This window comes from Penicillium daleae (genome assembly GCF_028827525.1).
Source record: "Penicillium daleae strain IBT 16125 chromosome Unknown utg000008l_segment0_segment0, whole genome shotgun sequence".
NCBI lineage: Eukaryota > Fungi > Ascomycota > Eurotiomycetes > Eurotiales > Aspergillaceae > Penicillium > Penicillium daleae.
Genome location: NW_026623156.1, coordinates 7,438,707 through 7,464,475, shown reverse-complemented (window position 1 = coordinate 7,464,475; position 25,769 = coordinate 7,438,707). Strand labels below are relative to the sequence as shown.

Here is a 25,769-nt window from a genome sequence, read left to right as displayed (position 1 = left end):
CACATTATACTTTTGTAAAAGATTCCCTGAGCCTGTCTCTCCTCTCTATCCCTCCGTCACGATCTAAAAATACCTTCCATCAATAACCGATTCAGAGGTCACACAACGTGTCGGGTCTTCTGGCTCACAGCCACAGAAAGAAAAGACCGGTCTCTCCGCAGCTCATAATGATATTGAAATTTCCTAAAGCCCCAATAAGAGATGGAAAGACTAATTTCCTGGCATGATCCACATGGCATCGACAAGGGCAAGGACAATACGCGATATCAACGTGGTCTGGGACTCCCCAGTTACAGTAGGCGTGCTCGTTGAAAGTCCAGCTGAGGTAAACGTTGGACAAAGATTATGCCTATACAAATTCGCTCAGAATTTGATTAAGACTATGTTCACACCGCTCCCTCTGGCTTGGCCAGCAAAGACTTGTTGGTTGAGTTCATTGTCTCTCAGGCTCAGAGAGCTTCTTGGTGATGGTCTATCCGGAGCATATTTGATCTTATTATCATGCTTTTTCATTCCATAAACCGCGAAGTCTCCGTTGAATTAATCAGCCGTCCTGACACATTGCTACCTCGCCGGTTTAAGAACCAAATCGCTGTTGTGATGCTCATAATCATGACCAGGAGAGCCATTACGCTCAAGGAAAGCTTATTCCCATGATGGAAATACATTCGCCAGTGGCTTCATAATGGCCCAAATTGAGTAAAACCGCTCTCAATACGACTGTCCAGAACAACAAGACCAATGTCACTTTACACACCGACAGTCCCCCACACGTCACAAATATGATGGTGGTCAGACTCACCCTTGGGCTCACGGTGATGTCCATAAACGACACATGATTAGCCAGAATCCAAGCTGAGCATAAACCTAAGACCGGAGGTTGTACAATCTGGCAAGTTTCTCGCCACGCTTAGCGGCCCTTGGTATCTACATAACCACTGAGACTGTTAAATCCGTTTCGAGAGGATTGCGCCGCATGTTACGCCATACCCCAGACCGCTGGTAACCGGGAATCTAGGGTAATGAACTGTCTCTGTAGTATGGATTATCCCGAAGGAGAGATCTGGTGTCTCTTGTTTGTGGAACAGCCGTAGTATCGTCGGGTCGCGAGTGGAAACCATGGTATACTGCTCGAGGCCTTCGTCAGGAAGGATTATAATCTCGCCGAGTGTTATGGACATAGCACGTTCTTTGGTATTATACGCCTACAAACTGTGTATAAAACAGTTTTTCCGGGAATGTCATGTCGTAAGCCTATTCAATATTTAGTAAAATTTCTAGATACCGTCCCGTTACTCTCAGACCGAGTCTTTGGCGAGCCCGGGGATCCGTTGCACAAGTACGTGTGACGGTGAGATTCAAAGTATCGTTCTATCTTGTCTCCTCTGCCAGCACCGCGCGGAGACTAACTCTTTGTTTCTATAAATCTTGAAAACTCGGTGTGACCCATGCCAGCTTTCCGGTCAGCTATGCCTTTAGGCCAATTCTCTCGAAGATATCATGAATCACTCAGTGCCTTGATTTCCGAGAATCCAAGACAATAAGAAACATATCACAGTCAATATGCGAGTGAAGAAAGGTTCCGAGCCTCGAGACAGTGAAGGGGCATCAGACCAGAAGCAAGATCCCTTGGAGAGAAGGCGGCTTCAAAATCGTCTATCTCAAAGAAACCACCGTAAGAATGTTCCATGACGACACTATATGACCACATTGAGACCAGAACTCATAATATACAGGTCGAAAGATTCGAGACCGCATTACCAAGCTCCAGGAACGAGTCATCGCCAACGAACTCCGAGCGGCCGCCGCCCTCAATGGCTGGGATCAGCCATACTCTCCTCCACCTCTGCTAGGGAGTCGAAATGCATTTCAGCAGGATAGTGGATTTGGAAGTGGCACATCGGATGCATCTTTGCCAGTGACAGAGCCATTTTCGGCCTTTGGCTCCTCTTATGGATTCTCCCTGACATCTCCCTGGCCCGGCGCCACAGCGCAGTCATCTGCCTTTACGTCTGGAGATTCGACATGGCTTTGGGATTTCGGTGCTTCTGCGACAGATATTGCATATTACACTCCGACACTTTGTGACCTCATGAGCGATGGGACAACCCAGCCATTCTTGGGGAATAGCGTGGAGCAAAAAATGCCAGACATGTCGAATACAGGGAGTCCACAGTCTTATACGGGCTTCCCAACCACGCAAGCAAGCCAGCCATTATATTACGCTGTGACCGGTGAGTCTGAAATTGAATGGCGGCGATCAAAGGACTATCCATTGGACAATTCATTGAACAAGCTAACTCTCATCCTCCTATTTTAGAAACCGCATTACCCTATATCCTCCAAGTCCTCAGCAACGCCTCGCCTCAGTCCAGAATAATCGTTCTCGTCTCACCAGACGCAGCATCCTCTAGTATGGAATACGCAACTACCACTGCTTCTCTCTCAGCGACCAGTAGTTTGTCAGACTTTTCGCAACAGACGGGCACTGCGCAAAGCACGATGTGCCAATGCCAATCTCAAAGCACGGTACCTATACTAGTGGCACACGCGGGCTCCACGGAATGGGCAACTCGGCATCTTCGTACCTAACCGGTTGCCCGTCGAAGATAGGTAATACGATCAGCGGGGGCGTGTCAAGCGCACGGCTGTGAGGGACGGCAGTTCCGTCCAGCCTCCCGTTCAAGATCCTTCAAATAAAGGATACCATAGATGGCGATGAGAGGGGTATCGTGGGTATACATGATAAATGGCAAAGAGAGAATGGTACACGGTAGCGAGAGCGGTTGGTTCGAGAATTGCTTGCGTTAGTTTAGCTTGTTTCCATTTACTCTCAAGACTAGCCTGGAGGAAGTCAATCATGAAACATAGTATGGCACATTATATTTTTCTCGAATAATACATGGCCCTTTCGATAAGCTCTTATGTATCCACAGAGGACATAAAGTGTAAAGTAGATCGGCCTAAAAGATTTCCAGGTGGATGATATTAACTGCGCTCCGCAATCTGAGCCTCAGTCCAATCCCACAGTCTTCGTGCCACATCGGCATCCTGAACAATCGCTATTCCACTACAGCGATACCCAACTGGGGTATAATAGCTCCCATTAATCAGATTTTCTCTCGCAGTACTAGCAGCCCAGAGAGAATTGAATGCACCACTGGGTATATTGCGGAAGAAACAAGACGTAGTGAAACCGAGTGCTTGTTTCATAGCGGCACTGGTCGATTTCGCATGTGTGTAGAGGTTACTATTCACCGCGCCAGGATGTATTGCTACCGAAAGCAGCTCCGGATGTCTTCGTGCGAGTTCCGAGGCAAAGAGGATATTTGCAGCCTTGGATGCCCCGTATCGAACCAAGGTACTCCCGGCCAAGAGTGAAGGTGTGCAGGTCATTTCCTCCAGCGTGTTGGGGCTCATCACATGTCCCACGGAGGACAGAGTAATAACGCGCACGTCGGGCGTCACCCCCTTTGCCTCGAGATCGGCGACGGTCTTCTTCAGCGTGGGCATGAGCAGCTTGGTGAGCAAGAAATGCCCGACGTGGTTGGTGCCCAGTTGAATCTCAAAGCCATCTTCCGTTTTAGCGGCTGGATTGCCCATCGTGCCTGCATTCAAAATGAGGATATCGAGCCGATCGCTATCAGCTTGGAATTGTTTTGCCGCCGCGCGGATCGACATGAAGGAGCATAGATCGAGGGGAATGTATCGAATGTCGACTGGCGATGATAGTTCTTCTTGGATGGATGTGATGGCCTGTTGTGCTGTGCTTTCTGTGCGGGCAGCGAGGTAGATACGTGCTGGCTGGTGCTTCGCGAGTTGGAGGACGGTCTCTCGGCCAATGCCTGCATTGCCTGAAGAATACGACAGCGGGTATTAGCCCAGCTACCCCAGCGAGCATCAAGAAGCGGGTATATTCATACCTCCAGTCACAAAGATCGTCTTGCCCTCAATCCCCGAGATATCACGCTCTGGCTTGAATGACGCACCCAGCAGTCCGAGTGTTGCTTCGCTCAGGGTCGGCCCAAAGCTCGACAAGCCCTCCAGAGGGTGTCGCAGAGCATATCTAACAAAGCCGCCCGCGGCGACGATGTCTCGAAATTCCATTGCTCGTTGGGGGGAGGGGGGGGGGGTTCACACAGGATCCGCCAGAAGGCGCGCTGTATGTTTTAAGGTCATCATGGAGAGCTGGTTTGGAGAGAGAGGGGCCGAGGGCGGAAGGGAGTTTCCACTAGTGGGCCAGGCATGTGGGTGCCCCCGATCTGTCGATGGAAGGGGAGGAGGGCAGTATTATTATTGTTGTTGTCACGCGAATGGCAGTCGCTTTATCTGAAGACTTGAATAGAGCGATGGATCGGGAGATCAGCGTGGAGATACACGGAGTATCCACTGCAGGCCCGAACGTTGCAATTTTTGACCTGCAAGGCTGTGTATCTTTGGGGAGCTGGACGCTGACGGAATGACATGTGAGTTCTGCAGGTCAGGCCGAGTGCCTCATACTGGACATCCTGGTCCTGGAAGTATACAGAGTACACAGAGTGTATGAGTCAATTATGAGCAATAGTTTTTAAGCTATTCACTCAAGATCCAGAGCTCTATAGCACAATAATATTTTACATCCGGTATCCTTTTATCACAGATTGGATTTTACCTATTCCCTTGTACTTACTTCAGTCTACTCGAGTCTCCCCGTGACCGAGCTCCCACATGAGGGCGGTCTGACTCGGCACAAAACGCCCAAACGGGAAAGAAATCTCCGCGCGGGCTGCCCTGCAAACCATCACGATTTGCTGCAAACCTGCAACGGCCGCCAAATTCCTCCGACTCGACCGATGGAAGGCTTGCGGAGGCTTGAGGAAAGAGGAGGCTGAAGGGGAGTGATATTTCCACGCGGTGGCCCCAGCACCGGGGACAACCTTTCGGATCCTCCTGTTTAGGGTATTTCGGCCTAGCGTGCCTGACCCTCTTCCATGGACTGATGCCACCTCCACATTGGTGGTGGTGCCGTTTCAAAAGGAAACCTTGCTCGACTTCAGGTCAGGATTCGAACTTCATAACTAACTAACTATGTTTGAGCTTTCTCCTCGGGAGCCTCCTTGGGCGATCTCATCGTCCGAGATTTGGGTCCCCCCTTCTTCGTTGCCTTCCCCTCTGTCGATCTCTCCCCGGCATTGGACCTCTGACGTGCTAACTACCCGAAACCGTCGATATGTGAGGATTGAGAGTGATCCAAGGTGATCGAGCATATTGGGCTATTGGGTTATGCACCATCTCGTTATGGCCCGGGATTCCATGCGACAACTTTTGTCTATCCCGCACGTCCTCCATATCCGACAAGAGAAAGCGCGTGAATCCGAGGCAGGTCGCATGAACGCACCAAACTCATCATTCGTTCGTTCCCCTTGCCATCCCCAGACTCTGACGGCAGGTCGTGGTGTGGTGGTGGCTTGCTCGCTAGCCGGTGCGCGGGGGCCACCTCCACCCCCAGCCATATCCTTGTGCCTTGCTCCTTCATGGCTTTGACAGTGATGACGGCGGAGTCTGGTCTCTGTTCATTGGTCTTCCCGCGGGATCGACGGGACTTTGGCCCCCAGCCCGTCGCACTGTCGATTTTTGAGTAGCTTGGGCCGACCCGGAGGGTCCTCACCAACGAGGATGAACTACACTGGCGACTGGCAAATGCATGATCCACACGAGGATCACTTTAGTTGAGATTCGGCATTTTGAATAGATCTATGCTGGATAGACCGGGATTGATAATTGGTAGACTATGCAATGCAGTGTTGTTTTATAGTAAATAATAAGTAGAATCCGCGAGAACCTGGACAACTATAGATCGATCCTGGTAATTCCAAGATGTCCAAGACGCTCTTTACGGTCTCTCGTGGTGGGCTTACCCCAAAGTCTCGTGGGCCGTCAGCCAGTCACATTCGCGCTGATTCCCCTCCTTCCCGGCCACACGAAATTGGGTGCGTCCACTAGACAGGAGTACTACTACGGAGTACTAGACACCAGATGGCCGTAAAGCGTCAGCCCGGAATAGTTAGGAATCCCGCTCGGATGTTCGTTAGCATTAGTTTCGAATTTAATATATCCCGGGAACATGATTTCAATGATTTCAAATTGTATGCACCATACCATACACACAGTCACTTGTAGTCGTCCTGTTCTATGGGCCGTCCCGTTAGGACCCTGACGTGGGTAATCATCTATTGCCACAGCCTCCAAACGCTCTCCCCAGAATGATCCTCCCGCTTCCCATCGACCAAGTCCAACTCCAAAGTCCAACCCTCCCAGAACAACCTCGTTCTTCTCTCTAACCCCCCCCCCCTTCTTCCTATTCCTTCCGGTACTTTTTCTGGCCTTCCCCAAGTCATCAATCCAGGATTGCTCGCGTGGCTCGCCCGTTCGTGAGGCATAATCCACAAATATCCCCCCCCCCTTTCCTTTCCCCATACTCCCCGTTCTGTTCCTGTCCTTATTACGTTGTCACCGCACCGACCACCATTCCATTCACCACCACCGCCATCGTCGTCCATCCTCTTCCTTCCTCTTCCTCCCCACCTCCGAGACTCTTCGACCATCCCTCGACCGAGTTCTCCCCGTGGAGGGACTGCACGCAATGAGTACTACGATCGAATCTCACACCGAACCGCCTGCGCCCAACCAGCCGAGTCCGGCCCCCAGTGCAGCGGGTTCGACAGGAACGTCCGGAATCACGGTGCGCAATGGGCCTGCGGGTCAAGCGCTCAGTTTCAGAAGGTGAGCGATAGTCCGAGTCCTGAGATATATATCTGTGCGGTGGGAGGGGATCAATGCGACTGTGGTCATGGTCATGGACGGTGGCAGCCTTGAGAGGGGGGAAGAGCAAGAAGAGGGGAGGCCATCGACAGGGTTTTTTCACCCCCCATGGCACCCCGGAGAGGTGCCCCGGATTAGTTTTGCGAAGGAATCCAGCCTTTATAGATGCATGCTAACGTGATCAATTTAACTCTTAGACAACGTGCATCCCGCGCGTGCGAGGTACGTCCCTTTTGTTTCGAGGGGAGACGCGATTTGGTGCGCTTGAGGGGGGGGGAAGCCTCGGCTGGTGTTGTGCCTCGGCCCCTTTGGCCACAGCTCTTATCGCCATGTCGACCAGCCCACCCTCCCAGGATGACCGCGGGCGCATCACCCCATGAATGCCTTTCATGTGTATGATCATAGCTAACGATAAGGATTCTGTTTTGGTATAGACCTGCCACTCTCGCAAGGTAAGCTTTTTTTGGCCCGGTCGCAACCCCGCGTCACCTCGCTGTCGCTAATCTAACCTCACGACCAGGTTCGCTGTGATGCTGCCAGTCTAGGAGTTCCCTGCACCAACTGCGTCGCCTTCTCCATCGAATGCAAGATCCCCACTCCCAAACGCAAGAAGACCTCCACCAAGGCCAAGGACGAGAGTCGGTATGGCGACAGTCCACCAGCCCACAACACTGCCTCCTCGCTGGTCGACGCGGCGGTGGCCCAATTCCGACCGGATAACCCCGATGATCCATTCAACCAAGATTCGGACGGAAAGACGCGGGAGTCTAGCTCGGACGATAGGGAAGATGCATCCTTTGGATATCGCAAGGACCGGATGGCCAACCAGGGCATGCCCATAACCTCCTTGACGGAGTCGGAGGCTGCCCAGCAAGCCTCGACCGACAATGCCTATGCGCAATTCATGAAGCCCAAGTTCGCTCGCGCTCCGATCAAGGAGGCTGGCCGGGTGGCATATCTGGGTGAATCATCCAATCTGTCTCTTTTGGTCCAAGACCGTCATGGCACTACCGATGTCGTGCACTATCCTTTGCCTCCCAATATCCGTGGGTCGAGGGCGCGGTTGACCGACCTGGATAATCTCGAGATCGATATACTTCACCAACGAGGAGCGTTCCTGCTGCCCCCGAAGCCCCTATGTGATGAACTAGTCGACGCCTACTTCAAATGGGTTGCCCCCATTGTTCCCATCATCAACCGCAGCCGCTTCATGCGCCACTACCGCGATCCCAAGAACCCACCCTCGCTCCTCTTGTTGCAAGCCATTCTCCTGGCTGGCTCACGGGTGTGCACGAACCCACAGCTTATGGACGCCAACGGCTCGACGACTCCAGCAGCGATGACGTTCTACAAGCGGGCGAAGGCGCTTTACGATGCCAACTACGAAGACGATCGAGTCACTATCGTTCAGGCTTTGGTGCTTCTAGGCTGGTACTGGGAAGGACCCGAAGGTGAGTTAAGCACACTGAATCGTGGAAACGAGCTTGCTTACTAACCTATCTTTGTAATAGATGTCACGAAGAACGTCTTCTACTGGACCCGGGTCGCGATGGTCGTTGCTCAGGGTTCGGGTATGCATCGCAGGTATGCTCATCTGTTTTACTTAGATTTTTCCCCTGCGTAATTCATCTCTTAACAACCAAACAGTGTCGAGACCTCGCAGCTCAACAAACCTGATAAGCGACTTTGGAAGCGAATCTGGTGGACGCTTTTCACACGAGACCGCTCAGTCGCCGTCGCACTGGGCCGCCCGATTGGCATCAACACTGATGATTCCGACGTGGAGATGGTCACCGAGGACGACTTCATCGAGGATGAGCTGGACATCCCGGCAGAATACCCGCCGGAACCGGTGCATGTACAGTTCTTCCTGCAATACGTGAAGCTCTGCGAGATCATGGGTCTCGTGCTGTCACAACAATACTCCGTCGCATCCAAGTCACGGCGCATGAATGCGATGGACCTTACACACTCGGACATGGCGTTGGCCGACTGGCTGCAGAATTGCCCCAAGGAAGTTTGCTGGCAGCGATCGCGTCACCACTTCTGGGCGGCTCTTCTCCATTCCAATTACTAGTGAGAATTTCCATTCTAAAGCGCTGATGATCAGCATCCAGGACTAACATCTCAACAGTACCACCCTATGCCTGTTACACCGAGCCCACATGCCGCCAGCCTCTTCGGCCCCCAACAGCTACCGGGTAGAAGAGATGGCGTACCCATCACGGACAATCGCCTTCCAGGCCGCCGGCATGATGACGTCCATCATCGAGGGTCTTCAAGCCCACAACGAGATTCGCTACACCCCTGCCTTTATGTATGCTGACCTTTTCTTCTGGAATTCCCTTGTCTCCTTTACTCCATCCCTTTCAGCCCATCCACCTGATCTAGACCTCGTACTGACAGCTACCTACAGTGTCTACAGCTTGTTCTCCGCCTTGATCATGCACGTCTATCAGATGCGTTCCTCGGTCCCCTCCATTGTCGCGACCTGTCAAGAACGCATCAATGTGTGCATGTCGGCCTTGAAGGACGTCTCAAAGGTTTGGCTTGTGGCTAAGATGGTCAACACTCTGTTTGAATCCATTCTTGGTAACAAGGTCCTCGAAGAGCGGCTGCAGAAGGCTGCTGGAAAGCGACACCAACGTCGGCCACACGACAGCGCTGCCCCTGCAAAGGCCTCCAAGCCAGACCCTCCTAAGCGGAAGTTCGATGACATGGATCTGGGTCTGCCTAACGGTGGTCCCACGCCCCCGGTCTCGTACGAACGGTCACGCCCACAGACTCCAGCTGTGACGCCGTCGCGTGAATTGAACCAGCCTCCTTTGGGTCAAGTCTCCCCGAACCATCGTGGGCCTCAGGATCCCATCATCGGACCTGGCCCTTCGCGAGGAAACACTCGGCCGACCACACCCTTCAACGCGCAGTTCTCTTTGCCTGCCACGCCGCCCGACTTCTTCCTGGTCACCCGTAATTCTCCCAATCTTTCACCATCACTGTGGGAGAATTTCCAACCGGACCAGCTGTTCCCCGATGGGACGGCCATCTTCCCAGAGCTGACCTCCCCACCTCCACCGGGGACAGTCGATCCGCAATTACACATCCCATCCCAACTGCATGCTCCCAATATGGGTCCGCGGCCCATGATGGGAAATCCGCCACAGCCTGTACCCGGTCGCAGCATGTCTGTCTCCCAGGGTAGCCCACAGATGATGTCAGGTGTCCCCGGGGCCATGGGCATGGGACCTGGAGGACCTCAGCAGATGTTTGGTATGGAAGGTCAGCCGTGGCCCATGCAGGGACTGGATGGGACGATGAGTGGTGCGGCGCTGGACGCTGCCAGCCAGGACGACAACTGGAGCAGCAGCTCGCGCAGCGGGCCGACTGCGCCGACGACCTTGAACGTGGAAGACTGGTAAGTTCTGATTCTCTTTTATCTTCACCTATTCCTTATCCCAAGGCAATCGCTAACCGACTATAATGTAGGTTCCAATTCTTCGGCATTAACGGGGGCTTTGGCGATCTGGCGGCATAAAAACAGGGTCCGGTCCCGGCGGCGCAATGTCTTATCCTAATGTAATGCCACTGTGGTTGTTGGTATATTGGTATATATTGTGTTTTTGATCTTTTTATCTTTTTGGTTACTGGAGGTCAGTCTCTCCACCTCTGGTCGGCGTTGAAATGGCGGTGGAGGGTAGTGGTTTAGCTCGGACATGGTTCTCTATTTGTATTCGATACTTTGGCCTAATGGCCATCAGGAAAATGCCACATTACTCTGCACTTCTGAGATCATCGTTCTATTGATTGAGGCTTACCCTAGTCACTCTAAATCAGTAATTTCCAGGGCAGTTTATACTTCCGACCCTCCGCTGGCCGCGGCCCCACGCGGTCGGCGAGTCACCGGCGAGTCGCTTCGGGCGACCGTCCGCCGTCGGGTTGTACAGGATCCTTTCTGATTTCTCTGTCTTTCCACTCTGACTCGGGGGTACTCGAATCGTGAGTCGTCTTTCTACCTTTCTTCCTTCTTCGCTCTCCCTCGTCTTCTCACCCTCCGACCGCGCCATACCTTTTCCTCCCCGCGCATCGTCATGGCTCAACCACACCCCGCGTCTACAAACACCCCACGCTATTTAACCGGAGACCAGGCTGGTCTGCGCGAGTTCTTGGATAAGTTTGATGTTGGTTACCTCGATCGGCACGCTTCTGATCTACCGGGCTAATTGACAATTTGTGTTCTTCCAGGTCTTCCTCTTCGATTGCGATGGTCCGTAGTCTCCCAAGTACCTGCCATCTCGGCCTTCCCTCCGCACTGGATGCGCCACTGTTGAAACGCTCCTCTGCGATGCCAATTACCGCCTACTGACCAGGCATTCAGGTGTCCTCTGGTCTGGAGACCACTGCTTTCCCGGAACAGTCGAAACTCTAGAATTGCTACGCAAGAATGGTTAGCGACCCCCGCCAGCCATGCGACAAGGAATGGAGGATCTGACTGGGGTCTAGGCAAACAGGTCGTCTTCGTCACGAATAACAGCACAAAGTCGCGCGCCGATTATCGCAAGAAGCTAGAGGGTCTGGGTATTCCCAGCTCCGTGGTTAGTACACGCAGGACCAGAAGCGTAAGCAACAGCAGGACGAACAGCGTGCCTAACATCCAGATAGGAAGAGATATTCTCCTCCTCCTACAGCTCCTCGATATACATCTCCCGCATCCTCCAACTCCCCGAAAACAAGCGCAAAGTCTACGTGATCGGCGAATCTGGCATTGAGCAAGAACTTCGCTCCGAGAACGTCCCCTTCATCGGCGGCACGGATCCCGCATACCGTCGCGACGTACAACCCGAAGACTACAAGCGCATTGCCGCAGGAGATACCTCCCTTCTGGATCCGGAGGTTGGCGTCGTTCTCGTCGGATTGGACTTCCACCTGAACTATCTCAAGCTAGCACTAGCATACCACTACGTGAAGCGCGGCGCGATCTTCCTCGCGACGAACATCGACTCAACACTCCCCAACTCCGGCACTCTCTTCCCGGGTGCTGGATCTATGAGTGCGCCTCTCATTATGATGCTTGGACAGGATCCTGTGGCGCTGGGTAAGCCGAGTCAAGCAATGATGGATGCGATTGAGGGCAAGTTCAAGTTTGACCGTAGCCGCGCGTGCATGGTTGGGGACCGGGCCAACACCGATATCCGCTTTGGCTTGGAGGGTAACCTGGGAGGTACGCTGGGCGTGCTTACGGGTGTGAGTTCAAAGGAGGATTTTGTTTCTGGGCCTGTCCGGCCTCTGGCGTATCTTGATAAACTCTCGGATTTGCTGGCCGCAGAGCAGTGAGGGTTAGTTGTGCCTAGAGGATCAGCTGGGATGCATTATGTAGATGGCATTATCGTATAGACATATGTAGAAACGAGTCGGAATGAGGCAAATGATCTAGAGTTACACAATGGAAGAGAGATCCTAGTAACGAACCTATAAAATCTTGACTTTGGACTGTCGGTAGAAATTACTCAATCAGGATACACTCTCACTTCTGATTCGTAAAAACAAGGCTCTTCGATACTGATTTACAAAATTATCCGGTCTGGGCAGGAGTAACTATTTCGGAGGCTATCTCGATCCACCATCCATATCATGGCGACCTTGACTAAGATTATGATCCCGAACCGAGAACATGGTGGACTAGCTCGGCTTTTGAGGTCGTCAGCATAGTCCGAAGTCATACTCTGAAAGCTGAGTCAATGGTACTATACGCTAGCAATTGGACAGGAAGTATAGTTAAAGTTCTCGTAGGCTATTCAACAGACAACCACCGATGAAACATCTTCCATTCTGTAACCCGCTGACCAACGCTGATACCAACGTATCAGAAAAGACGCCTCGAGGTTCGGCACCGAGGATCTCCGTGGGTTGCACGATGCATCCAGGCCTCCCAATCGATCGGGCCCTGCAGGGACTGATATACTTCAAAAGCGACGCATGAAACGACACGATGAATCTAGGCCTTTCCATTCGTTCTCGGAAGCAGCCGAACCCCTGCATGACATGGCGGCGAAGTTCAGCCACGAGGTCGCAGGGTATCACGGGTCTAGCGTAAGACTCGTATATATTTGAATTTGGGAATCACCCCGAGCCATTGATGAAACTCGTGAAGTAAGACGGTATACGACCTGTTCAGCCGGATAGCCGAGGAATGGTATCGGGCTGAAGAGACCTTGTATACATATACTTCCAGTTCACGATAGCTCTCTGCTTCGAATGCTGGCATGAATGAAGAGTTCGCGTGGACAATTTCATCAGACATCCATGTACGCCCGTGGCGGTATTCGAGCTGTCCTTATGGATGCTCTGCTATTACTATGTCTGGTCTCACAGGCTTGGGCCATGCCCGTGGCTTCAAAAAGGAATGCAACAATCTCCTTGGCAGACACCGCACTGTATCAAATGAACAGACTGGCTCAATCGGCTCTTGACTTGACACTCTACGGTCTCGATAATCGTTCTTTAACCTATGACCGGGGCAGCTGTACCTTGGAGAAACTGCGAGTCCGTCGAGACTGGAGGGCTCTTTCGCACAGGGAAAGAAGAGCTTATATTGATTCAATCTTGTGTCTGCAACGATTGCCCCCTCAGACACCTTCTGCTGTTGCTGCTGGAGCCAAGACTCGGTATGATGACTTTTTGGCTACGCATATCAACCAGACATGGCATATTCACCGGACGGTAAGTGTGGCTTATCAGAATGATATTCGAAAAGAACTAGTCAGGCTGATCAATTTTAGGGCACATTTTTGGCGTGGCATCGGTATTTCATTTACACATTCGAAGAGGCTCTTCGTAATGAATGTGGCTACGGCGGTGACCTGCCGTAAGTCTTCAGCCTTCTTGTTGATATACGGATTTATGGATCAGCTTTAACACATAATTACTCGCAGGTACTGGAACTGGGGTTCCGATGTAAACTCCATGGAGGAATCTCCCTCTTTGATGGAAGCGAGACATCTCTATCCGGCAATGGCGTTTTCATCCCAAATCAACCAGACCTTCGAATCCCCCTCGGCCACACCGATGTCCCACCCCTCATCCTTCCCACAGGCACAGGAGGGGGTTGCGTAACAAGCGGGCCCTTCGTAAACTACACCGTCAACATGGGCCCATCATTCCTCTACGTCCCTGGCGGCAACGTCTCCCGAATGTCCAATCCACTCGACTATAACCCACGCTGCTTAAAGCGAGACCTAACCACGTCCATCCTGCACGATAACAACAACCACACAAACGTCCTGCAACTAATTCTCAACAGTGATGATATATGGGACTTTGAAACCAACGCCCAAGGCACGCCAGGCAGCGGGCTTCTCGGCATCCACGGCGGCGGCCACCTAGCGATGGGAGGTGATCCTGGCCGAGATGCAGATGCTAATCCCGGAGATCCGGGGTTTTGGAATCATCACGCCATGATTGATCGTATTTGGTGGATATGGCAGTATCTTGACTTGGCGAATCGGAAGTATGCGATCTCGGGGACGGGGACTTTTTTGAATGACCCGGTGTCGCCTAATACTACGCTGGACACGCATGTTAATGTGGGGTATGTTAAACGGGGGTCGATTGCGATGAGGGATATTATGAGTACGACTGCTGGGCCATTTTGTTATGTGTATTTGTGAGTGGTGATGAGGTTGAGGTTGGAGGCTGGTTGGATTGAGGGTACGATAGAATGGGGGAGTCGAGTGCTGTAACTATGGATTTCTTTCTTTCACTTTCCAGTTTTGCATCAAATGCATGGGGATGTTTTTGTTTACTGGAGAAACGTCGATAGCAGTATCGCATATTGTAATTGGGGACAGAGCTACCTCGATTCGCTGAGTTTTGATGACACTCTGATGAGCTTCCTAGGTTCCAAGGCTAGAGATGTAAAAAAGACAAAAGTCAGACTAACACCCATTGCATCGTCGTCACCTCGGCTAACCAATCGGGGTGGATACGATCGTAAACATTGAAACACCACACTGGGGAATTGATTCTGACTCATTTGTTGGAGAAGTGGGGGAATACGACGGTATGCAGCTTTGGCTCGTGAAGATGGGCCATAAAGTTCCTGACTTCCCCCGCTGGTTTCAACATTGCTCGACTCTCTCAACACCTTCATCCTTTCTGTCCAGATCACAACATAATGGAAGCCAAAGAAGCTGAGCGAGCAGCGTTCCTGCTAGACGCCCAAAACAAAGCCATCTCCCTCTTCAAAGAAATCGAAACAAGCCTAGTTCGACCTGGTATTAGCGAAAAGGCATTGAGCGATGAGATTCACAAACTAGGCGCCGAGCGCTACAATGTCCGCACGCATTGGCATAAACGGGTTGTTCGGAGTGGTCCAAACACATTGAGACCCTACGCCGACAATCCCCCCGATCGAATCATCCAAGAAGACGATATCCTGATCGTGGATCTAGGACCCGTCTTCGAAGAATGGGAAGCCGATTTTGGCCGCACGTTCGTGTTGGGAGAGGATTCGCACAAGAAAAGACTACGAGATGCGCTGCAGCCGATCTGGGAAATTGTCAAATCCAAATTCCGCGAGAATCCCGATATGACCGGCGAGGAGTTATACGATATTTCGTGTGCGGTGGCGCGGGAGCATGGGTTCGAGTTTGGTGCTGAGATTGCTGGGCATATTGTTGGTGATTTTCCGCACGAACGCATTCCGAAAGATAAGACGACGTTGTATATTACGAAAGGCAATGACAAGACCATGAATTGTGTTGGGCCGGATGGGTTTAAGCGGCATTGGATTCTGGAGATTCATCTTCACGATACTGTCCGAGGCTTTGGGGGTTTCACCGAGCAATTGTTGACGGTGGAGTGATGGATCTGTTCTGGAAATGGATTAATGTTCCAAACTCTTTATTTTTGAGGCTTCGACCTATCATATAGACTGTTCTGGTCACGGCTTGTAGGTCTGAGGTCCATAGCAATGTTAATTTGCGTTGGTCAACTGGATATATATCTCGTGGTCAAGCAATCGAGGAGTGCACGGAAGGTTAGGGAGCGATCTGCCGGCTTCCAACCTCTGTTCGGGGACCACCTTCCTTGTTCTACAGAAATTGCGTACTTGATAGGCCAAAGTCTAACCTCAAGTACAACGAAAGTTAATGGAGATAAACATATTCGATGCCTATTAAGGCCAGCGGAGTACCTCCGATGTCCAGCATCAACACACGTACGTTTAATTTGAAACGAATGCTACTGTGTTCTGCAGAGGTGGCAAGGTAGCACTGAAACTCCCACATCTGGAGCCCTGACTGCCAGCCCAGAAGTAACTATATACACCTTACACCGGGCTCCAGCAAAACATAAGGTTTACAACCTCTCTTACGACTTCGAATAACGTTAGTAATTCCTGCTTGATCAGGCCACCTAGCTGACCGGGCTACCCCAACACCATACTATGAATGTAATATTTCGTAACTTCATATTTCTACAACGAGAATATTATTTGTTTTATGTTTTGGTATATTATGATTCCCTAGCATCAAATATAGTATAGTGGAAACTAGACATATAGAAAATGATTAGTTAACTATTTACTTACATTAGTTACTAAGAATATATCTGAGTTAAGCGATAGATAGGGATATACATATCCATATTATTATAGCTAAAAATAATTTATAAGATTATTACTGTACCTAGTAGTATATCTAATTCTAATATACTCCGTACTCCAGGGCCATATAACTAAGTAGGATTTATATCACATTAATAAGCTTATAAAATATTTTTAGCTATAATTCCTAAATACAATCAACGTCGTCATCCTGTTCACCCCCTTGAGTCCCAATCCTAACCCCCTCCCACGCTGACTCCACTCCAGTCCTGAGATAGGCAATCCCCCACGATGATCCATTCCAATTATCCACGAAACACGGCCGAAGCACTCGTCACGGAGCATGATGCCAGACCAGCCAGGCAGTGTTGACGGTGCCTGGGACCCTGGAGAATTTATCAGGGTTGCAGTCGATCATCTCGCGTGTTTTGTTCAAATTAGGTACTTTTGGGACTGATCCCTCCGCTGCGGATATTCACTTCTTCTACTTCTTCCTCAGTGCTTACCCTCTCCAACACCCTGTTGCTCTACAGTGCATGTTTATTTCGTGTCTGTGAATGGATTAAAATCTATAAAAACACATTTCTGTCCCTATTGAACCCTGAATAAACACCACAGTCCACAACCACCACAATGCGCCTCACACACGCGCCCTTACTGTCCCTTCTCACCCTCACAACCGCATCCCTACAACAAACACCCCCACGCGCACCCACCCGCCTCTGGGCAACACACTACAATGGCAATGTCTATACACTTGCCTTCAATGGCCATGATCTGTCCCTCACCGACACGGCCAAGACCTGCGGGGCCATGCCGAGCTGGTTGACCTTTGACCCAGAGACGCGCACTGTGTACTGTTCTGATGAGGATGGCACGGCGGACTCGAGCACGCATGGCACCTTGTGGGCGTATCATGCTGGAAATAATGGGAAATTGCACCAGATTGCAAAGACGAACACAGTTGGCGGAGGAGTGAATAGTGTCATCTATGAGGGTGGGAAGGGTGGGAAATACCTTGCCATCGCTCACTAGTAAGTCGTTCTTCCTCAACGGCCTTGGTTACAAGATATCTGTATAGTATACTCGAAGCTTAACTAATACATTAATAGCGAGGGCTCTGCAATCTCAACTTTTGCCCTTCCTCTCCGCGACAATCAGCCCGCCGTCCAGGAATTCCACTTCAACCTGACCCACCCGGGTGCCGTCCCACAGCAAGACGCACCTCACCCGCACGAAGTCTTCCTCGACCCAACCGGCTCGTTCGTTGTGAGTCCCGATCTGGGCGCTGACCTGCTGCGCGTGTACTCGATCGATAGCGGATCCGGCAAGCTGCAGCAATGCCCACCGGTCAACATCACGTTCGGCAACGGTCCTCGCCACGGTGTATTCTGGACCGATGGAACGAACAACGATACGTACTCCGCCAGTACCCAAGATGGCCGGCCAGAGCACTCGCGCCAGGTCGCAGCCGTCGGCAAGACGATGATGTACCTTGCGAACGAGATTGGCGGCACAGTTGACGTCTTTGACGTTGCCTATGCGCGATCGGGATGTCTCTCGTTCCAAAAGACGCAGACCATGGTGCCGTATACGAACGGCACAATGCCCAAGGGTGCGACCCCGGCCGAGATCCGGATGATCGGAAATGCGCTCTACGTCTCTATTCGCACTGATCAAGGCTTCGCCCCGAATGATAGTATCGTCACTCTGGATCGCTCGCCGCGCACTGGAGCTGTGACGCTCCGGAATAAGACTTCCTCTTATGGTAAGGTGCCACGGACGTTTACGATCAACCGGGCTGGTGATCTGGTTGCGATTGGAAACCAGGCCACATCGACCGTCGCAATTGTGCGCCGGGACCGGGAAACCGGAAACCTAGGCGAGGAGATCGCGGTGCTGCAGGTTGGAGAGCCAGGCAAGGTTGGTAGTGCCGAGGGACTGAGCAGTGTGATCTGGGAGGAGTGATGGAGTGATAAATTGCAATGTGGTTGGGATCTTGCTTGTTAATGGTCTCATATCTACATACTTTTACCGAAGCGTCGAATGAGAAACGTGGTTCATATCTTCATGTGCTATCGTCGTAGGAATGCGAATTGCGAAAGTCGATATCGAGATCGAGATCGAATGGCAATCACATGAAATCGTCCAAAAAGTCCGCATCGCGATCTTGGTTGCTGCTTGCCTCCATATTTTCCGCGCTAAACATGTCGTCATACGCATGGTCCTTCTGCCATTTCAGCTGCTCACGCTCACGCTTTTCCTGCTTCTCCCTCATTTGCTGCTGATCTCGGTGCTTGCGTTCATCATGGCGCTTCTTCTTCAGGAACTCTTCCTTCTCAGCTCGGAGATCGGGGAACTTTTCGACGCGGGTCTTGTTCAGGCGATTGACGATGGGGTTCTCGCGGACCCGGACGAGGACTTTCTTGACTAGCTTGGGGTTGTGGAAGGAGACTTGGCCTGTAGCCATGGAGCCGTCTTTTTGGAGGTTGGACCAGGGTGTGTAAATGATGGTAATGTTGTCCTTTTTGTTTCCTGCACATCTGGTCAGACTTTCGTGGCCTACTGGTGTTCAGAATGAGATAACCGGGGACGGACCGTCGATCGAATTCGCTTTTGTCAGTTGAGCGCAATCTTCGAGGAGGGGCTCGGGAATGTTGTCCCACGTCTCGCCGTCGCGGAGACGCAGATAGACGTGCGCACTCGATAGGTTGTCAACGTGGAACTGTGTAGGCGTGTATTAGTGATTTAGGAGCGACTTTGGAAGACCGGGAGCATGACGACCGACCCTGTTGAAGAACAATGTTAGTTACCCAATTTAAAGGAAATTCTCTCAAGATAGACCTACCAGACGTCGTGGTCCAATCCGAATTCGATCAGATCCTCATCTAGCGAAAGTGTCAGGAGCTAAGCTCTCGAGGAACGAGTCGCGTTCATAACATACTCTCAAACTTGTCCTTGCCGACGTAGATAAACGCGGAGGGGGAGACCGCATTAGATGTGAAATAGTAGACCATGACGGGCCAGATGAGATTGAAGTATCAACAGGGCGAGGATCTGTCGCTGGGCTTCAGGGAATGATCCGACACTTTTTGATTCCTGGTGGGGTTCGTTGATGGAGAAAGATTTAAGGCTTAGTCATCTTGTAGATTGGACTACCTAGTTACCTGGTCGAATTATGGATGCGAAAGGGAGATGTCAAACATTGTATGTGCAGACATCGGACAAGCCCACAACGGATGGAACAATATCGCATTCACACCAAAAAGGAATTGAGTAGCAAAAGAACAGTCAAATCTCCGTGGTAGTCTGCATAAAGCTATGCATAGATTGCTTGCGATAACCATGTCGGGCAGGCGGTCAGGCGCAATGACATCAACCCCGTATCGACAACGAGCATATCTTATCGCGCTCTTCTTTTCTGCCGACCTTCCTCCCTGAAACATCCTCCCTCCATCGCACCACAATGGAACCCGCCGAGAAACGCAAGCTCGAGGCCGAGGCCGATGGCGATGAGCCATCATCCAAGAAAAGGGTAATTGGCCCATCCATGCCCCCGCCGCAACCCTCAGATGCCAACGGGGGCAGTAACGAGGACTCCCATTCCGACAGCGACAGCGACAGCGACGACGACGACGACTTCGGACCCGGTCTCCCACCATCGCTCGGTGGTGCAAAGCCCACTCAACAAACACCCGTTCAATCTACCCCCCAAGTATCAGAAGCTCACAAGAAAGAGAGTCAGCGGGACCAATGGATGCTACAACCACCCAGCTCGAGCGACTGGGCCTCAAAAATCGATCCGACCCAACTTCGGAATCGGAAGTTCCAGACTGGAAAGTCTGCGCGAGCACCCGGATCGAAACAGGTGGATGCTACATGGGTTGAGACCCCAGAGGAGAGGATGCGCCGACTACAGGACGAAGTGATGGGCGTTGGTGCCGCTCCAAACCGCACAGAGCAACGCCCTTCGAGCACAAAGGATGTGGCCCGGAACAAGGAAATGGAAGAAAAGATTAAGAAGTTCAATGTATGCCCGACTATACCAGGGGAGAGTGCGAGTGGACCGTCTTCAAACTTCCATGTACTAATCAAGATCATCCAGGAGCAATCGGGGAAGAACACACGCCTTGAGAAAGAGCGACCTGCTCGGAAGGAGGAAGAGGATGATCCGAGTGCGCGTGCATTTGACCGAGAGAAGGATATGGCAGTTGGGTCAAAGATTACAAGTGCGCAACGGCGGGAAATGGTCAGCAAAGCCAGTGATTACGGGTCGCGTTTCTCGAAAGGAAGCTATCTCTAATGCACTTTGGTGGGCCATTGTATTGAAGAAAAAGCTACGTGTGACTGGACGAGTTACCGGGATATTTGAACGTATAATATGACTTCTGAATCAAGTTCTCCTTGTGAGGATTCATGCGGTTCAGAAATTAAATGCCCCGAAATTTTTCAAATTATGCGAGTAAATCAAGAACTATGAGAGTCCACCCTAGGCGACCGAAGTGAGGACAATATCAGTTGCCGCCTGAACGCGTGATTCTTCTAGCGCCCAGCCACCTTCCCCATCGAACAGTAGGAGCCTACTCTTAGTGGGCTCTCCGTCGCTGGCAGAGGATTCTTAGTTGATGCCTGAAATCTATGGCCCAACTGATCTTATCTCCGCGAACAAACCTTGTCAATCAGATCTCCTCCACCTCCGATTCAAGGTTCCAAGCCCTCGCTCAAATTGAGAATACTGGTAGGGTCAAAAAGCTTGGGGTTACAAGCAAAACCAGTTTGGATCAATCCCCGAAAACCTGGGATCACATTCGTGATCACGGCGCGTGGAACAGACAAGAATGTCCCCCACACTGGTAGCCCATTCGGACATTCATTCCTTGAAGAGGAACGAAGCACTAGAGATTCTCGCCCAGATTTCACGCGTCGAGAAAAAGACATTTCCAACCAATGAGGCATTCGCATTCGGGGAGGAACTATGGAGGAAAAAGCCCAACACCCGAGTTCTATATTCGACCCGCGTCAACGAGGATACCACAGGAACCGATCTCGTGGCCTATGCAGTGTACGTGCGCCAAAAGGGCGTCGCCCTCTTGCACAAGGTCTGCGTGATCGAGACTTATCGCCGCCAAGGTGTCGGTCAACAGCTCATGTCCTACATTCAAGAGCGCCTGCGAAAGGAGGGCTGCCAGTATATCCAGCTATGGGTTGACCAGGCCAGGGAGCCAGCGCGGGCCCTGTATCGCAGATGTGGATTCGAGGAGCGTGAAGTGATCCCTGATTACTATGCCCCTGGACGAACGGGCATCAGAATGGTCCTTGATTTAGAACGTGCCGGGTGAAGCAAGAGAAGCCACCTGCGGCTATCCGACGGCCTCGTACTAGTATGTATGGGGCCGGCCTTTTCTTCCCTTCCCCAAAGGGACGTTCCCTTCCAATTTAATTGGATCACTCCCCTTGAAATGCTACGAGGGGCCAGAAAGCATCGATGTGGTTGGGCATAGTCAATGCTCCTTGGTCGCCGAAGGAGCATGGATATCCCTTGCTTAGGCCCAAGCTCCGGCAAAACGTGAGCTTCGATCTGAGCCCCGACGCGCGCCCTCGCTCTCATTCTCGGCTGTCACTCTGCTACATACTTCAGTGATGTTCAGCATATCCAGGCATGGCTTTACGACGGGGCACGCCCTGAATGACTCCTTGTCCCTTTGGCACGAGTGCCAGGGAGCGGAGTCCTTGGAGGAGATCATGGACGAGCCACCTCCTCATCTTGGTCTTTCTCTCTCCTACAATTCACTCTGGCCGTATTCTCCAGATCTCCAACTGTCTAGTTGAGGTTCTGTAGTGCGCTGTCTCCCATCCTGATCCAACCTGGTCGTGCTAGCTGTGTTCTTCACAAGATACAGTCTCCGGACGTGATCCGGATTGAGTCGACCAGCGATGGCCCTTTTTCTTGTCATCACGCTGGGGTTTGCAGCGTTAGTGCATGCTGCAGCTTTGGCCGCCAATTACCCCGTCAATGCACAACTACCACCCGTCGCTCGAGTCTCTCAACCTTTTAGATTCGTGTTTGCCGACAGCACCTTTGTCAACACCGATTCGAATACGAAGTATTCGCTCAAAAATGCACCGTCATGGCTCGAACTCGACAGTGCCAGCCGTACCCTCTCAGGAACGCCGGATTCGCAGGACAGCGGCCCGAAGACGTTCAAACTTGTCGCGTCAAGTGAATCAGACTCTGCTAGGATGGATGTAACTTTGGTAGTCACATCAGACCAAGGTCCGACAGTAGGTACTTCTCTTGTATCACAACTGCAGACAATAGGGCCTGTTTCATATCCCGCGACGCTATACGTTCATCCTGGTGAGCCGGTCTCCATTGAGTTCGACCCGAGCACCTTCCACAACACCCACCCGTCGACTATCTACTACGGAACATCGCCCAACAACGCTCCCCTGCCTTCGTGGATCGGGTTTGACCCGAATACGCTCAAGTTCGCTGGAAACACGCCAGCCTTCCCCGGATCTGGTTCCCAGGAGTTTACTTTTCAACTGGTTGCCTCTGACGTGGCAGGCTTCAGCGCCGTGAACCAGACCTTTCAGCTCGCCATCGGACCGCACATCCTAGCATTCAACGAGACCGTCCAAACTTTCAACCTCACAAGAGGCGAAACCTTTAATAGCCCTGGCTTTGAGAGCTTTATTACCTTGGACAGCTCGCCGATCTCGAGCAAGGACTTGATCTCGATTGACGCGGAGCTTCCAGATTGGCTGAGTCTCGACAAGAATTCAATCTCCCTGATTGGCACTCCGCCAAAGACTGCTGTTAATCAGAACATCACGATCACCGTCACGGACACCTATCAGGATCAGGCGAAGCTTATGGTTCGCTTGGGATTTCTGGAGCTTTTCCTGGAAACCGTTCAAGGCTGCGAAGCAACCATCGGCGAGGACTTTTCTTTCGTCTTCAATCAATCCATCCTGACCGATGATTCGGTGCAACTTGACGTCGATCTAGGCGATGATTTTCCATGGCTTAGCTATAATTCTGCAAACAAGACGCTCCATGGGCACGTTCCTTCGGACATTCAACCAGAGACATTTACCATTCATTTGAAAGCATCCCAAGGATCAATTGAGAATCGACAGGACTTTGAAATTGATGTTCTCGAGCCGTCAAAGCCTCACTCAGGTGGCTCTGATTCATCGGACTCTACTAGCCCTTCACACCAAAAGGCTGGAATCATCGCAATTTCCGTGATCATCCCGGTGGCTGTTATTCTTAGCAGTATCATCCTCTTCTGCTGCTGGCGTCGTAGGAGCAAGTCAGCGACGGCGGAGGACGGACAAGAGCCATCAGAAACCAAGGTTCCTCCGCCACGCCCGGCACGGCCAGAGCTCCCCAATTGCCAACCGGGTGCTACTAGAAGACCATCACAGGATGATAACTCCGATGACTGGATGAGTCCACTTTCGCCTGCATCTGACCTCCCCAAGCTCGAACTCGGTCCTGCCTGGAACGTGGCATCGTTTGACAAACCGGAAGACAGCATGATGGCGATCCCAGGGCCTAGCCCGCCACCTCGTTCACCTAGGCGCAGAGCATTCGTGCCCTTGCGAGACTCTATCATCGAAGAAAACAAGCCGCTGGAAATGTCGCCCACCAGAAAGCAGAACCAGCGCCTGTCAATCTCTGCCAGCCCCGGTGTACGACGTCCGACTAGCAACCGTTCCCGTCGAGAGCCGCTGAAACCTATTCAACCACGAGCCATGAAGCGTGAATCGATCCAGTCATCCCGCTCAAAAAGATACTCGAAGCGTTCGAGTGGAATCTCAACTGTCGCCTCTGGTCTGCCCGTGAGAATGAGTGGTGCCGGACATGGTGCTGGTGGCTTTGGACCTCCAGGACACGGTATTGTGCGTATGTCGTGGCAAAACACGAAAGCTTCATTTATGAGCGATGACAGTAGCCTGGGAAATATGACCCCCTTGTTCCCTCGACCTCCTCCCGCCGCTGCCCGTGCCAGACACAGCATCGCCGAGAGTATTCCCGAGAACGCCAAGCGCGTCACACTAAGGGCCGTGGAGCCAGATGAATCGACCATCTCCGAGGCTGATTCCCTCGAGGCATTTGTCCACAGCCGGGCCAAGCACCGCAACTCGTCCAACCCACTCTTCTCTGCTCAGATCAGCCGCTGCGCATCTTCCGGACTCCGAGCTCTCGAACGCGCTCGCAGTCTGCGTAGCCGTGCTGATACAGTCTCCGTCTCTACCTTCAGCGACGAATACCGCCAATCCATCCAAGGCCGTCCTTATTCCACGGCCATGTCTATGTCCGAGTACGGCGAGGAAAGCCGGATATCCCAATACCAGCCTCTCCAGCCACCACCGGGCCTGTTCCCTCTCGTCGAGGGTGGCGGCAAAAGCCAGAGCCAACTGAGTCTGGCACAGGACTACCGCGGTGTCATCTCTCCACTTCCACGCTTTTGGAGTGAGAATAGTCTCAGCAGTGCCCGCCGCCTTGGATCAGGGTCTCACCCTAAACCACCGCAACAACTACGGGCTGACGCCGGGTCGGGCATTCCCCAGAGTTCGTCGATCGTGTCCGACCTCGAAGAGCATCTGTCTCGCAAAGCCAGTCCGCACAAAGTTGCCGCTGTTAGGAAGAATCAATCGTGGAATATGGGCCTTGAGCCCCCGCCTCCTATCAAGAGTGGCAGTTCTCGAGGACTTCCGGTTGCGAGTAGTGGTGAGCTAGCATTTGTCTAAGTGGTTGGTCCGTTTTGATTTGAATCTGCTTTGGCTTTCATTGGAGTTCGGGGCATGGCGAATATGATATCCATTGGCTTGTGTCTATCTCTTGTCTGTATCTTTCTGCGTGTCGTTTGTGGCGTTGCATTCTTAGTTTAGATAGCTCAATCGATCAATATTGCTCATCCATAAACAATCCGGGATTTGATGCAAGGATGCTGGTCTTTGAGTGTGGAGTTCCTTCGCTCGCTGGAAGTCGCTCATTGTGTAGGATCCACCGAATGATTGGGAATTTCACTTCTTCTGATTCCTCTTGCGGTGGAGCTGTATCTCCAACTGTCCATGATGGACTAGTCGTTCGTCCAGCAGGACGGAGATTCCCAAAGCGGGCGGTCCCATGACCTCATCCTGCTTGGCGCGGAAAAGATTTCAGGTCCCCCCACGAGAAGACCGAAAGAAAGTGAGCAAGACCGAAAAATAAAGGAGACAAACTTTCTTTCCCCTGACAATCATCCTCGTGTATTTCTCCAGATCTTCCTTCCTCAGATAAACAGCTCGACTGTCCATCACTTCCCGTCCTTGAAATCTCAACGAGACCGCGTGACTGCCAAGCGGCAACAGA

At 51.9% G+C, this 25,769-nt stretch overlaps 12 protein-coding genes across 12 annotated transcripts; 10 read left to right on the top strand and 2 right to left on the bottom strand.

Moving 5' to 3' along the window:
• Positions 1 to 1,563: 1,563 nt before the first annotated feature.
• On the top strand, positions 1,564 to 2,592 carry xanC (transcription factor xanC; the record flags this gene model as incomplete). The annotated part of the gene is made up of 3 exons (XM_056914565.1): positions 1,564 to 1,675; positions 1,737 to 2,234; positions 2,321 to 2,592. The coding sequence occupies 3 exons, from the start codon at positions 1,564 to 1,566 to the stop codon at positions 2,590 to 2,592; spliced, it is 882 nt and encodes a 293-aa protein (XP_056763414.1).
• Positions 2,593 to 2,988: 396 nt separating this feature from the next.
• Positions 2,989 to 4,107, bottom strand: N7458_011182 (putative short-chain dehydrogenase/reductase family protein; the record flags this gene model as incomplete). The annotated part of the gene is made up of 2 exons (XM_056914564.1): positions 2,989 to 3,854; positions 3,924 to 4,107. 2 exons carry the CDS (start codon positions 4,105 to 4,107, stop codon positions 2,989 to 2,991), a joined length of 1,050 nt encoding a protein of 349 aa, XP_056763413.1.
• Positions 4,108 to 6,622: 2,515 nt separating this feature from the next.
• farA (CeGAL family transcription factor) lies at positions 6,623 to 10,336 on the top strand (the record flags this gene model as incomplete). Its single annotated transcript, XM_056914563.1, has 8 exons — positions 6,623 to 6,762; positions 6,999 to 7,023; positions 7,236 to 7,253; positions 7,322 to 8,252; positions 8,313 to 8,385; positions 8,449 to 8,877; positions 8,936 to 10,216; positions 10,288 to 10,336. 8 exons carry the CDS (start codon positions 6,623 to 6,625, stop codon positions 10,334 to 10,336), a joined length of 2,946 nt encoding a protein of 981 aa, XP_056763412.1.
• A 553-nt stretch (positions 10,337 to 10,889) lies between these two features.
• On the top strand, positions 10,890 to 12,132 carry N7458_011180 (uncharacterized protein; the record flags this gene model as incomplete). Its single annotated transcript, XM_056914562.1, has 5 exons — positions 10,890 to 10,979; positions 11,044 to 11,065; positions 11,177 to 11,245; positions 11,302 to 11,393; positions 11,461 to 12,132. 5 exons carry the CDS (start codon positions 10,890 to 10,892, stop codon positions 12,130 to 12,132), a joined length of 945 nt encoding a protein of 314 aa, XP_056763411.1.
• A 969-nt stretch (positions 12,133 to 13,101) lies between these two features.
• On the top strand, positions 13,102 to 13,911 carry N7458_011179 (Tyrosinase-like protein orsC; the record flags this gene model as incomplete). The annotated part of the gene is made up of 3 exons (XM_056914561.1): positions 13,102 to 13,518; positions 13,578 to 13,663; positions 13,731 to 13,911. The coding sequence occupies 3 exons, from the start codon at positions 13,102 to 13,104 to the stop codon at positions 13,909 to 13,911; spliced, it is 684 nt and encodes a 227-aa protein (XP_056763410.1).
• A 32-nt stretch (positions 13,912 to 13,943) lies between these two features.
• On the top strand, positions 13,944 to 14,465 carry N7458_011178 (Tyrosinase-like protein orsC; the record flags this gene model as incomplete). The annotated part of the gene is made up of 1 exon (XM_056914560.1): positions 13,944 to 14,465. One exon carries the CDS (start codon positions 13,944 to 13,946, stop codon positions 14,463 to 14,465), a length of 522 nt encoding a protein of 173 aa, XP_056763409.1.
• A 506-nt stretch (positions 14,466 to 14,971) lies between these two features.
• N7458_011177 (M24 family metallopeptidase) lies at positions 14,972 to 15,661 on the top strand (the record flags this gene model as incomplete). The annotated part of the gene is made up of 1 exon (XM_056914559.1): positions 14,972 to 15,661. The coding sequence occupies one exon, from the start codon at positions 14,972 to 14,974 to the stop codon at positions 15,659 to 15,661; it is 690 nt and encodes a 229-aa protein (XP_056763408.1).
• A 1,374-nt stretch (positions 15,662 to 17,035) lies between these two features.
• N7458_011176 (lactonase family protein) lies at positions 17,036 to 18,370 on the top strand (the record flags this gene model as incomplete). Its single annotated transcript, XM_056914558.1, has 2 exons — positions 17,036 to 17,436; positions 17,515 to 18,370. 2 exons carry the CDS (start codon positions 17,036 to 17,038, stop codon positions 18,368 to 18,370), a joined length of 1,257 nt encoding a protein of 418 aa, XP_056763407.1.
• Positions 18,371 to 18,536: 166 nt separating this feature from the next.
• On the bottom strand, positions 18,537 to 19,419 carry N7458_011175 (uncharacterized protein; the record flags this gene model as incomplete). Its single annotated transcript, XM_056914557.1, has 4 exons — positions 18,537 to 18,937; positions 19,001 to 19,127; positions 19,256 to 19,290; positions 19,347 to 19,419. 4 exons carry the CDS (start codon positions 19,417 to 19,419, stop codon positions 18,537 to 18,539), a joined length of 636 nt encoding a protein of 211 aa, XP_056763406.1.
• A 449-nt stretch (positions 19,420 to 19,868) lies between these two features.
• N7458_011174 (GPALPP motifs-containing protein 1) lies at positions 19,869 to 20,705 on the top strand (the record flags this gene model as incomplete). The annotated part of the gene is made up of 1 exon (XM_056914556.1): positions 19,869 to 20,705. One exon carries the CDS (start codon positions 19,869 to 19,871, stop codon positions 20,703 to 20,705), a length of 837 nt encoding a protein of 278 aa, XP_056763405.1.
• Positions 20,706 to 21,240: 535 nt separating this feature from the next.
• On the top strand, positions 21,241 to 21,741 carry N7458_011173 (GNAT family N-acetyltransferase; the record flags this gene model as incomplete). Its single annotated transcript, XM_056914555.1, has 1 exon — positions 21,241 to 21,741. One exon carries the CDS (start codon positions 21,241 to 21,243, stop codon positions 21,739 to 21,741), a length of 501 nt encoding a protein of 166 aa, XP_056763404.1.
• A 595-nt stretch (positions 21,742 to 22,336) lies between these two features.
• On the top strand, positions 22,337 to 25,165 carry N7458_011172 (putative transmembrane glycoprotein; the record flags this gene model as incomplete). Its single annotated transcript, XM_056914554.1, has 1 exon — positions 22,337 to 25,165. The coding sequence occupies one exon, from the start codon at positions 22,337 to 22,339 to the stop codon at positions 25,163 to 25,165; it is 2,829 nt and encodes a 942-aa protein (XP_056763403.1).
• Between the last annotated feature and the right edge of the window lie 604 nt (positions 25,166 to 25,769).